General features: G+C 48.4%; 1 protein-coding gene across 2 annotated transcripts in view; it reads left to right on the plus strand.

Moving 5' to 3' along the window:
- Nucleotides 1-12,675, plus strand: part of LOC8032243 (sodium/potassium/calcium exchanger 5) — a 55,438-nt gene that overhangs the window by 30,806 nt on the left and 11,957 nt on the right. The window contains exons 8-10 of one of the 2 annotated variants that reach the window (XM_029975561.4): nucleotides 6,845-7,010; nucleotides 7,101-7,142; nucleotides 8,369-8,617. In XM_029975561.4, the coding sequence (XP_029831421.2) occupies nucleotides 6,845-7,010; nucleotides 7,101-7,142; nucleotides 8,369-8,617 (457 nt within the window). Of the gene's footprint in view, nucleotides 1-6,844; nucleotides 7,143-8,368; nucleotides 8,618-12,675 lie in introns of both variants that reach the window. The other variant, XM_029975560.4, reaches the window with a different exon arrangement.

The raw sequence follows: 12,675 nt of genomic DNA on the forward strand, positions 1-12,675 counted from the left end.
CCGGAGGTCCTCCCGAGGTCCTCCCGAGGTCCTCCCGAGGTCCTCCCGAAGGAACTCGAGGTCCTTCAGGAGGACCTCGGGTTCCTTCGGGAGGACCTCGGGTTCCTTCGGGAGGACCTCGGAAGGACCTCGGGTTCCTTCGGGAGGGCCTCGGGAGGACCTCGGGCTTCTTCGGGAGGACCTCGGGAGGACCTCGGGTTCCTTCGGGAGGACCCCGGGGGGGGGGGGTCACGTGACGATGACGTCATCAGTGATGATGCCGATGCCGATGCCGATGACGTCATCAGTGACGTCACTGATGACGTCATCAGTCATGATGACGATGGCGATGCGGATGCCAATGACGTACTCGGCATCCGCATCGTCATCGTCATCATCACTGATGTCACGTGACCCCTCCCCCCGAGGTCACGTGACCCCCCCCCCCCCCCCCCTTTCCGAGGTCAACTGATCCCCCCAGTACCCTTCCCTCCTCCTCCTCAAGAGCTGCGCTCAACTTCGGCGTTACAGGGAGTTGTAAACGGCTTTCATTTTTTATCACTTGCATAAATCATTTACGTATCAAACTATGCTTGTCGGAATGGTTCGACTACATTTTGTTTCAAAAACCCCCTCGGTGGCTTGTAACTGTCAATGACATTAAAACGTCTCAGTTCCTCTCAGCCAACGCGCTGGCCTATGAATCTATAGTTGTCGGGTTTAAATATCGGCCGAGGTGCCCGCAATCCGACGGAGGCCAATCTGAGATTTCGGTTGCTCGTCAAAAGATCTACGGTTATTCAAAATAAACCCGCAATATTTTTTTTTTATTTGGGCGTGTTAAGTGTTTTTTCTAGGTTTGGCTTGTGAAACCCTAAGATCTGAATATTTGTTTTTGCTTTACCTTATTTCGGAGCGCAACCAACGCTACGGGCTGATGAAGCCACTGAAGCAGCGCCCAGAGCGCGAAGTTAAGCTGTTCGTTCTCTTTCTGTGCCTTTGCGGCCGGGCTAAACTAGAGCCACTAAATAAGCTACTCTTCATACAGACATGGATGCTTAAACTGATGGTTGTCAGTTATCTGAAGCTTTGTCTGAAATCACAAAAAAACGCTTTTCCGTCCTTCACAAATCTTTAGAGTTGGCGACAAAGCAAAGCAATATTACGTGAGCTTCCTGACACCGAAACTATTGCTGAGGAAGTCGCACTTTTGAATCATGACGACCGGCAGTTGCATTTGATTTGTAACTAACCACCAACATGGCGGCGCCCAAAACGATATCGGGGGGAAAATTGCCGATACTCTAAGTGTAGCTCATTTGGTCTAGGGTGCCTACATGTTTGTCTGTCTCAGGGTGAAGACATCCATTGTTGTCCTGAATCTGCCAGCGCGTGACGCTCTCGCGCACTCGGTACGTGACTTGGGCGGTAAAATGGCGTCTATCCATTAGCCAAAGCTACGCGCTCGAGCTGAGTGACACTGGTATGCGCGCACTTCGAAATGCATGAAGAAAAAGATTGGGCGGAAAAATGGCTGAGATGTCACCACTCAAGCAAAAACGCGCGTGTGCATGAAGGCACTCTAATTTGGTCTAGCTCATAGGATAAATCAAGTGCGGTAGGGGATCGTTGGCCGAGTGTGTTGTGGCACCGCAGATAAGAGCACGTGGAGAAATGCTCGAGTGCGAGCTCCGTTCAAAGCACGGAGCTCCCGCTGTAGAGCGTGCAGGGACTAAATCCCCTCGATGTATTTGCGTTGGTCTTTCAAATAACCTCAAAGGTGCCAGTGCACGAGGCCCGTGTCTCGACCGGCCCTTGGACACAAATGGCGACGCAGCACTAATACATTCGAGTTGCCCGTGTGGCACGCGTGCCACACGGGCAACTCGAATGTCATTTACAACGAATGACATTCATGGGATCAACGAATCGGCTCAAGGTCTGTCGCGCGTGGAACGCCCCACGCTTGGAGTGTCGCGCGCTGATTGTCCGATCCTTCAAATGTCATTCTTTGTAAATGGAATTCGAGTTGCCCGTGTGGCATTGGCACCGTGGGCTCGGGTATATAATGACTGGCCCTTGAAAGCGAATGGAGGCGGAGCGCCCGCTCGTGGCACGTGTCTTGCACGTTTTCACAATAATGGTTGGCGGTACTTGTAAAAAACGCCTTTATCAAGGGGCTTTAGCCGGTACCCTGGGTTCAGTCGCCCATCTGCATCCTACCGTCGTGCGATCGTGTATCACATATACTGCGTAATGCACGTTAAAGACCCCGAGCTAACAGTTGCACTGCACTTTTTGTAACCTTCATCGGGTAACAATGTCGTCCTACGAAATTGCTGCTCTCTAAAAAACTAACGACTAATTTTGAATGTGCCGTTACATCGCATTTTTAATGTGTGTTCGCGTTCTTTTTTATTTTTATTTTTTTTGTCCACATCTTTGATTATGTGGCTCTTACTTATAATGAAACAGACTATAGTTGTCAGACTTCTGGAAAAATATTATACAACTAAGAAAATGGCACGTGAACGTAAAAGTAAAAAAAAAAAATGAAAAACGCATAGGCGCATTTAATAAAAATAATTGAAATAATACAATTGATTATAATTGTGTTTTCAAAGGTTTGAGCGCCCCAAACACTATAAAAGCGAGCTGGGTGCTTTGGATGGTGCGCTTGTTCACTGGAAGTGTAGTTCAGGACAGTGTGCTCGCACTTGTATGTTCCGCTTCGCTCGCAGGACAAAACCAAATACTTTATTAGTAATGTATTTAGTTAGACAAAGCTTACCTTCTGTGTATGTGCAATGCCCTCAGTTTTCGCGTGATTACACGCTTGTTTATCATTATTGTTTTCGTTTCCCACAGCGATTCAGTTCGTGCTCTTTTGTGTGCTACATGAATTATTAGAGACCAACGTAACCCAAGAGCATTGTTTTTCGCGGATTCTAAAAAAAAAAAAAAAAGCTATGCAACTTGCCACGTGTGCCACAACCAATAGAAAATATTCTTAGCTTCACATATGACCGCTTGCCTAACTAAACATTGTTGTTTGTCAAGAACAATTGCGATCGTATAAAATCACGTGGGAAAAACTCGTTCTAAGCGCGCGACCGTTGGCATGCAGTGAATACTCATAATCGGCGCCGAGATGATTGGTGGCCATCAGCAGGTGGAGTTTTTCTGCCAACCCAGAGTTAGAATGATTCCTTCTTTCTGTTGTAAGCAATCAGAAGACAACTTGCACCAAATCTGAGGGTAAGAAATCACTATGAGCATTCAAACACAATGGCTTGAGCAGTATATGTGTACAAGCTTTAGCATTTGATGCACCCTTAACTATCGACACTATCTACGCTAGTGTAAAACGTAGGGCTGTTTCATTCTTAATCAGCGTACCATGTGCGTGCTTACACAATATTTTATATAACGTCAAAGCCTACCCGTTTGTATCGTTTTCATTTTTGCACACCACTACTTGCGCGCGTGAATCACTAAATTAAGACTGTCAGAGGATGTCACAAAAACAATTTACAGTTTTTTTTTTTACCGCAAAAATAAATTACGCATTGCCTAACGCTCATTCTCCTCCCAAAGGTGGCGCTAGGTCACAACCAGATGCCAAAGTTTCATCCCGAACGGACACCTTATTCAGAAGTTATAAGTGATTTTCTGAAAATTCCAATGGGAAAAATGGAGCCCATTTTGGCCTGTTTTTCGTTTCTGGTGCCCATAGAGCCCCATGTATCTGAAAACTCCGTCGGCCGCTATTTTCCCATTGAACTGTTCAGAAAATCACTTATAACTTTTGAAGAAGGTGCCGTATTGGGCTGAAACTTTGACATCTGGTTGTACCTCTAGCGCTACCTATGGGCGGGGAATGAGCGTTCGGCGATGCCTAGTTTATTCTTGCGGTAAAAAGAAACCCTGTATTTTTTTCTTTTGTGACAGCCTGCAAGTTGCTTAAACTATGTGCAAAAGTTATCAACAGACCCAGAATCTTTGCATGGTCAGTCATTGCATTTATCACCGAATTCATATTAAAATTAATAATTATTTTTTATTGCTGTGAGTTTATTTTTAACCTCGGAATTTTTTATTATATCCCCCGCACCAGTCCTACTTTGGGTTTACCAAACTCAACATCTAAACCTGAGTGTCATTTTTTGTGTTTTCCACTCTCGTGGTTTGGGTCAAAATAAACACCCAGCTACCTAATCGAGACACCTGACCGCCCAAAAAATAGTCTTTTTGTTTAGGTAGTTATTTCCTCAAGCTAGAATTTTGGAAACCAGACTATGACGTCATCACGTTTTGCTGGAAATCCACAAGGATCCAAACACATGCATGGTAAAAGGGCCGGCCCGTCATATTGCCGCCCGCAGAGCCGAGAAAGCGACGCTTGGTCACAAACTTTTGGAAGATTCGCGTTCATTCTTGCACCAGACGGAACTTTCGCCCTGTTTTCTTGTCCTCGAAAGTGCCAGTTCATCCTCGACCCCAACGCGCGACGCTCGAACCTTCTTTGCCGAACTTTCGAGATGGCGACGTGACGCACTCTAGATAAGCAGCTGCCAGCGACCTTGTCGAGTCAGTCTCGCTCTCGCTCTTTGTTACGCTGCCGAATCGCCGCCTGCTTTTCTGCTGCCTCGACGCTCTTTGTTTACTTTTTTTTTTACATGTTCGCCGATTAATCATTTATTTTTCAGTTCACTGTTCGTCCTCTCGTCACCTTCATTCGTGTCAGTATAAATCTGATCACAATGTAATCTGTGTCATTGGAATCTGAAATCTCCGATAACAGCGCACAGGAAATTTTATGTTTTTCAACGCGTCGGTAGTTTGGTTGTGCATGTGTCTCGCCATTTGGCTCAGGACGATTTTCGCGTTTTGTTCTGCCCACATTTGCTGGAGACGTGAGCTCGGAGCGTGGCAACTGGCCCCCTTGCACGAGAACTGGCGCAGCCGTGCGCGTTCCACAGAAAGCTCGTGCAGAGAAAACCAAGCAAGGGACCAGGGATGTCAAATTCTGGATATAGAAGAATATCCAACTTTATCGAAGCGCCACCACACACAATTTCTCGCATTGATTTACAGGCCTGGAAGGAGATCCTACCGCCATCTGTTGGTTCAGAATCACATTAACGAGGGGTGGGGCTGCACCTTAATGTAACAGTCACATACAACATGGAAAAACCGAGGCGAGCGCGGGGTTCAGAAGGCCTGTCGCGCTATCTATCAGAAGAAAGCTCAACTATTATGGAGGCTTCAGTGGCTATTAAATTCTTGTTGTCACTCCCCTCTTTGATCAGCTGTTGCTGAGTTAAAATTGATTTGCGCCAGAAGTCAAAATCAAGTGTGGCTGAATCCATCGGGTGGGTAAGTTGAGCGATCAGTTTTCCGGCGTTTGATAGTACTACCGGCAAGTTCGCGGGATAAATTATGATATGCGGTTTTTATTTTACTTGACCGAGCAACTATACCACTATCTGTGTTGACCGATAGTGGTAGTTAAGTAGACAAGTGGCAGAAATTGTTTGCCGACCAAGTGGGGAGTAACGACACAAATCAAGCAGCCACTGAAATGCCGCTCGTACACACAATAGCCTCGATGATAACTCGGCTTTCTTCTGTTAGATAGAGAGCACTGGAGGTCTTGGGAGCCACGCGCTCACCTGTGCTTATTCATATATATGAATGTGAATGAATGCAATATGAATGCTATGTGTATCAAGATACTCAATGAAATTTGTATTATATCTTATATCAAGATGACAGCCGATTTTAAGATCAGAACGAGTAAGTGCCATCCTCTCACGTGCCCTAAAAATATTTTGACATTGTATATACTGTCTAAAATAGAGGCGTTGCTCTTTCTAGGACCATAAGGGTAGAGTCTGTGTTGATTCATCTTTAATATATGTCTTCTTGCCGTTGAAGTATGTTTTTTTTTTTTTTAATAATTTTCAGTTTTTCCGTTAAGTAACGCGAGGCTTGGAAAATTTGGAAGACCATTTTGAGTAATGAAATGCACTGTCTCCAGGAATTTAATCGACAAAATTTGCGCGTACTTTGGGTGAAATACATTTTCTATATGCTTGCTGCTGTAAATTGTAAATTTCCGTTGTCACGTGCGGGTTAATAGTGTCGTGCACATGTTCCCCCGGGCCAAAAACATACAAACAAACAAAAAAAAGAAAAACGATTATATTTTAACTGCTGGTATTTGTGCCTCACTTGCACAGAAGACCAGCGATCATGAACGATTATGTCCTCTTTTTTTAGCACCCTCTTTTTTGACGTGGTGGTGGCCTTAATGCGACAAATGCTTTGCCCTATTCCGGTACTAAGAACGCGTGCTGCATTACCTTCCATGAGCCTGAAGTGCTGTTCGCTGAAAGAGAACACATGTCACATAAATGCCCGAGTGGATGGGGGATGGCTCTGATCACTGCGAACCTGGTGGTTGGTAGTTGAAGTAAAGTCATAGGGGGTAAAGCGCGTATAAGCGCCACCGGTGTCGCGGCGTCCGGATCAAGCACTGGGCTGCAGGCTATACGATTGAAACAGGCGTTGCCAGTTCTAACTCTGCTCTTGAGCGCGTCAGTGGTTCCGACAACTATACCACCAGTCTCAAAACAATCCGAGACAAAGCACTTTAGCGTTTTAATCAAAGCCGTTCTTATTAATTTGAAATACAAGAAGTTATTTAAAGGGGGGAGAGAGGAGGGGGGGGGGGGGTGCGGTCTGTGTTCGCGATAACAGTGTCGCGTGGTGTGCTTTATTTGGACACTACTAAAGTTTAGGACAGGTCTTCTGCGCATTTCGCGTCCTTATATATTCTTTCTTTTTCGTACACGGCCAGATGGATCGGTTGATTCGCTGCATCAAATCCAGAATGATCAAGAATGGGGAGAAAAACAACTCCAAAGTGGTTTCTCAGAAGGTTAACATTGCCCCAGCAGAGGTGATGTCGCTCCTGCTTCCGTCGGAAAAAAACGATGCATCCAGGAACACACCGGACACGACAGGTAGCCATGAAAATGGTTGTCTTCAACGTCGCAAACTGTGCGGCGAACAGAGCTTGAAGCAGGGACCAACGCTCGAAGTTCCTTTAACAGGTTCTACCGGCTACCGGGTCGTCGTTATGGACCCCAAGACAGGTCAGCGATGAAACAGTTTATGGTTTTCGTGACGTTGCACGCGACGTGTAAGCGATTTAATGCGACTCGGATGTTTTTTTTTTTTGTTTTTTTTTGAAGCGTTGCATGAAATGACATTTGAGCAACCTAAGCTATGAAGCTCGAGGCAGTCACAACAAAAAAGCACAAACAAAAGCAGCGTTCTAAAGCATGTACTTTCTGTTCCCCATCATTTGCATTGCGTGCGCGCGTGCGTGTGTGCTTGTGTGTGTGCGTGTGTGTGTATGTGGGGGGCACAGCTGTGAGCTCAAGGCTCTAGACTTCCACTAGGTAGTAGTTAGAAAGCAGGTAGTAGCAAGATAGTTAAGGTTGATTTCCCCAAGAAGAATCTATAAGGTCATATCTTACAAACATGCTTTATAATCACTCAGATCAAGGAAGCAGACTTGATAACTCTGTAGAACAGGTGTGAAATTACCTTTTAGCAATAAAAAAAACAAAAAAAAAACAGAAAACAAACAAAAAAAAAAACATGAAGGGCTAAGGGTTTGGGACTGTGGAAGAAAGCGGGCTCTTATTTTCTCGTCTCCTGAGAATACTCCTTTTATATGTGCTTTGGAACATTTAAGAATTTTGACAGGATATCTCGTTGCTCTTCTCTCGTTCAACCTGTGGGTTCTTTGGCTCGAACAAGACAAGACACTCGCAGAGAGGCAGTTTGCTTGTTTTTCGTGTCTTTGCCGCATTGTGTTTCTTTGCAATCTAAAAAAAAAAAAGAAAAAAAAAAGAAGCCTTATATTATTTATTGAATGAATAGCGGCAAACTTTGATATTCAGACATGGCATTGCTTTAGCATGTCAGAGAGGAAATAGATTCGCTTCAGTGTTTACCTTTTGTGTGTTAAAGTTCGGGTATCGTACTACTAAGCAGACAAACAATGAATACTGCTGACAGGAATGCCAGCTACACCCTGATTGCAACATTCCTTTACGCTTCCGCGTCACGAAGGGACCCCAAAAGAACATGCTCAGCAAGGAGCGGCGTGAAAGCTTGCTCGGGTAGCCAGAAAACTGTTTCTGTTATGTTGATGAGAAGTGTTTCTTTTTTTTTTTTTTTCTCGTACTGTAAAACAAAACCATGACAAAAAAAATATATATATCAACAACAAAGAAACCAGTTGTTCTTGTCTTGTAGCTTGTTGAGAAGTTAATGCACTTTACTTTTTTGTATCTGTGTTCATTTTCAGATCTCGAAGACACCAGCACAATCACGGAAATTAAGGTCCCGGCCTTGGACCCTTCTACGTCGGCGAAAGGAGAGCGTAACTGGATGGAACGTGCCTGGTGGTTGGTGATGCTACCAGCCTCGGTTCTGCTCTGCCTGACGATACCCAACTGCAAGCGGTGGCCCAGGATGTACCCGCTCTCCTTCCTCATGTCCGTCGTGTGGATCGGGCTGCTCTCATACCTCTGCGCCTGGATGGTCACCGTCATTGGTGAGCAGACTCGGCGTCTTATTGCGACGAGCACACGCGGGACATCGAACTGCCGCAAAAAAAAAAAAAAGTTACCTGACGAGTATTTAAGGGCTTCTCAAGTTGAACAGTTATGCGGGTAACTTTAGCTCTTCACAAACCAGCACGTATAAAATTGTGCGCCTGTGCTGAACTGCTTCTGATAACTTTGATTCACTGTGGAGGTAACACTAATTGCCGCGCTATTTGATAACATGAGGTATCGAAACTGGGAGATAAAGTTGAGTTTCTTGGGATGCATAGGATCAATGCATTTTGTTACCATGTGTAGGAGCCCGCAACAATGGCCGCAGCACGCAGCTCGGGTCACGAGCTCCGTGACGCGGGTCACGCGCAAATTAAAAACGTGCGGGCAGTCGGAGCCCGAGCACCAATCGATTCGGTCGTGTTCTTTTCCCCATAAATGGTGACCCGGAATCTGAAGGCTCCCCCTCGCCTTCTCTAGCAGCCTCAACCAACATGGATCAAGGCAACGCTCACACCGGCGACGGCGCACCGCTTCAGTCCTCTGACGCCAACCTCGCAACTGTCAACTTGCGCCTTCCCCCTTTTTGGCCGAAAAACCCGCGAGTTTGGTTCACCCAAGTCGAGCCGCAGTTTCATCTTTGGCGCATCACTACCCAGCTCTCACGATTCTACCACGTCGTTGCCTCTCTGCCTACAAACGTGGCCGACGAAATCGACGACGTGCTGACGGAGCCACCGCGTGAGGACGCATACGATCACTTGAAAAGCATTCTGCTCGAACGAACAACGGCATCGGAGCGGTCACGAATCCAGCAACTTCTGACTGCCCAGGAGCTAGGAGATCGCCGCCCATCACAACTTCTCCACCAAATGGTACAGTTGCTGGGTCCCCAAGCCACCGATTCCCAATACCGTATACTGCGGGAGCTCTTTCTTCAAAAACTTCCGCAAGGAATGCGCATGGTTCTTGCAGCTGCCGACGACATGCCGCTAGATCGCTTTGCCACGCTGGCGGATCGGACTGCTGAATATTCAGCCCCTTCTATTGCTGCTGTGGCATCTCACGAGCCTCACGAGCCCCAGGCCTGGCAAGCAACAGTCGCCGAGATCAAGGCAAGCATAGCAGAGCTTTCCTGCGCTGTTGCCGCCATGAAAGCGTCGTACGAAAGACCTCGACAATCCAGGCGCGGCTCCCCTCACGCCCGTTCATCCTCGCGACGAGGCTCGCGGTCAAGCAGCAGAGCCCTGTGCTGGTATCACCGGCGTTACGCGGAACGGGCCACACACTGCCATCAACCATGCTCCTGGTCGGAAAACACCGAGGCCCGGCACTAGCAGCGGCGAGTGACGATGACCAACAGTCAAGCCGCCTTTTCTACGTTGTTGACCAAATCTCTGGTCACCGCTTCTTAGTGGACACCGGGGCCGAAGTGAGCGTCTTGCCTGCGTCACCACTTGACCGTCAGCAAGTGAAACATACCGCGCCCCTACGAGCCGTTAATAGCTCGGCAATTTCCACTTTTGGCCAGAGATCCCTAACCATCGACATAGGACTAAGGCGACTTTTCCGGTGGGTCTTCGTTGTCGCGGATCTCCGTCAAGCCATATTGGGAGCGGACTTCCTGGCAAACTTTGGCCTTGCCGTCAACATCCGTGGCAGAAGCCTCACCGATGCCACCACATCCTTGACCATCCAGGGTATCCTGTCGTCATTCAACGCTTCCCCGATGCGTCCCCTGGCGACGACGTCGAGGTATGAAGCCCTCCTCACAGAATACCCTGCCATAACCCGGCCCTGCAATACGGAGGTACCAACCAAGCACGGTGTGACACATCACATCATCACCAGTGGCCCGCCCATCTCCGAGCGTCCTCGCCGCCTATTTGGCGAGCGACTAAACATCGCGCGTCGAGAGTTCGAGCATATACTGGAGCTCGGATTCGTCCGCCCGTCTTCCAGCAACTGGGCGTCGCCACTACATATGGTCCCGAAAAAGGACCCGAATGACTGGAGACCCTGCGGGGATTATCGAGCTTTGAATGCACGCACGGTACCTGATCGGTACCCTTTGCCAAACATTCACGATTTCTCCGCTGGGCTGGCTGGTACCAACATCTACAGCAAGGTTGACCTGATAAAGGCCTACCATCGTAGAGCTAGCGGACGTGGCCAAGATTGCCATCACTACTCCGTTCGTACTTTTCAAATACGTAAGGATGCCCTTTGGCCTGCGAAACTCCGCTCAGACGTTCCAACGACTTATCAACGAAGTCACCAGAGGACTTCACTTCATTTTCGCGTACGTTGACGATATCCTCGTGGCCAGCACCTCTCCGGAAGAACACGAGCAACACCTGCGACTGTTGTTCGACCGGCTGCAGGAGTACGGTCTCGTCATCAACGCGAAGAAGTGCGCTTTCGGCGTTGATGCGCTGGACTTTCTGGGCCACCGCGTTACGTCAAGGGGCATCTTACCACTCGCAGAATAAGTCCGGGCAATCCGCGAGTTTCCCCAACCCACGTCACTTCGCAAGCTTCGCGAGTTCCTGGGCTTGATCAATTTCCATCGAAGATTCATTCCGCACTGTGCTGAAATGATTCAGCCCATGACGGATCTTCTTAGAACCAAGAAAGGGCCATCATCAGCAGTTCCATGGAACGCAGAAGCTGCGTCTGCTTTTTTCCAACGTTAAAGAAGCCTTGGCCAATGCACCCCTGCTTTTCTATCCGCAACCTGGAGCCCCCACCCGTCTCATGACTGACGCCTCCAGCACTGCTGCCGGCGCTGTCCTGCAACAGATGCTTGACGGCGAGTGGCGAACACTTGTATTTTTTTCCCAGAAACTGAAGCCCGCCGAAACACGTTACAGCACGTTCGGACGTGAACTTCTTGCGGTATACCTGGCTGTCAAACATTTCAGGTATATCCTTGAGGGTCACGAGTTTTACATCCTGACGGACCATAAGCCTCTAACGTATGCTTTCCATGGCAACCACACCGCCTACTGCTCCCGAGAGATACGACAACTTGCTTTCATTTCCGAGTTCACGGTTGATCTCCGCCACGTAAAAGGCAAAGACAACTCAGCGGCGGATGCGCTCTCCCGTGTCAACGCTGTCTCGGCAAGTCGTGGAGCTGTCGATTTTGAGAGCATTGCTGCCGCACAACGAGATGATCCGGAGTTGCTTGCCCATCCTGACAAGCTGAAGTCTTTGGTACTCAGGGAAGTTCCTCTCCCTCATTCTAACGGTACCATCCTCTGCGACGTGTCTACCAGCAGTCCTCGACCTCTTGTTCCGCTAGCTCTTCGTCGGAAAGTTTTCGACGACCTCCACAACATCAGTCACCCAGGCATCCGAGCCACACAGCGCCTCATAACAGCTCGCTACATCTGGCCTACCATCACCGCGGATGTACGTGGCTGGGCACGAACATGTCTGCAATGTCAGCGCTCTAAGGTGAGCCGGCACACGGTGACTCCATTGGTACCGTTCCGCTCTCCTTCTGCACGGTTCGACCATGTGCATGTTGACATTGTGGGTCCACTGCCTCCATGCCGGGGATCTACTTACATCTTGACTTGCGTTGACCGCTATACCAGGTGGCCCGAAGCTATACCCCTACCCGACATCACTGCCAAGATTGTCGCCAGGACGTTTGTTGAGGTTTGGATCGCCCGCTTTGGCTGTCCATCCACCGTCACTACGGACCGGGGACGGCAGTTTTAGTGCTCGCCTTTTGCCGCTCTAGCCCAGCTCCTAGGAGTTCACCATGTGCATACTACCGCCTACCACCCCTCGGCTAACGGCATGGTAGAAAGACTGCACCGACAAGTCAAGGCAGCAATTACGGCACGAGACGGGCGGCTCAACTGGGTCGATCACCTACCATTCGTCCTCCTCGGCGTTCGATCCGCGCTCAAACTAGACCTCGGATGCACCGCAGCGGAACTCGTCTATGGCTCGACACTTAGACTTCCTGGTAAATTTTTCAACAGCAACAAAAATTCCCAAACTGTCCCATCCCAAACGTACTTGGACAACCTGCGAG

The sequence above is a fragment of the Ixodes scapularis genome, unplaced genomic scaffold (assembly GCF_016920785.2).
Source record: "Ixodes scapularis isolate PalLabHiFi unplaced genomic scaffold, ASM1692078v2 PGA_scaffold5__190_contigs__length_132052651, whole genome shotgun sequence".
Classification (NCBI taxonomy): domain Eukaryota; kingdom Metazoa; phylum Arthropoda; class Arachnida; order Ixodida; family Ixodidae; genus Ixodes; species Ixodes scapularis.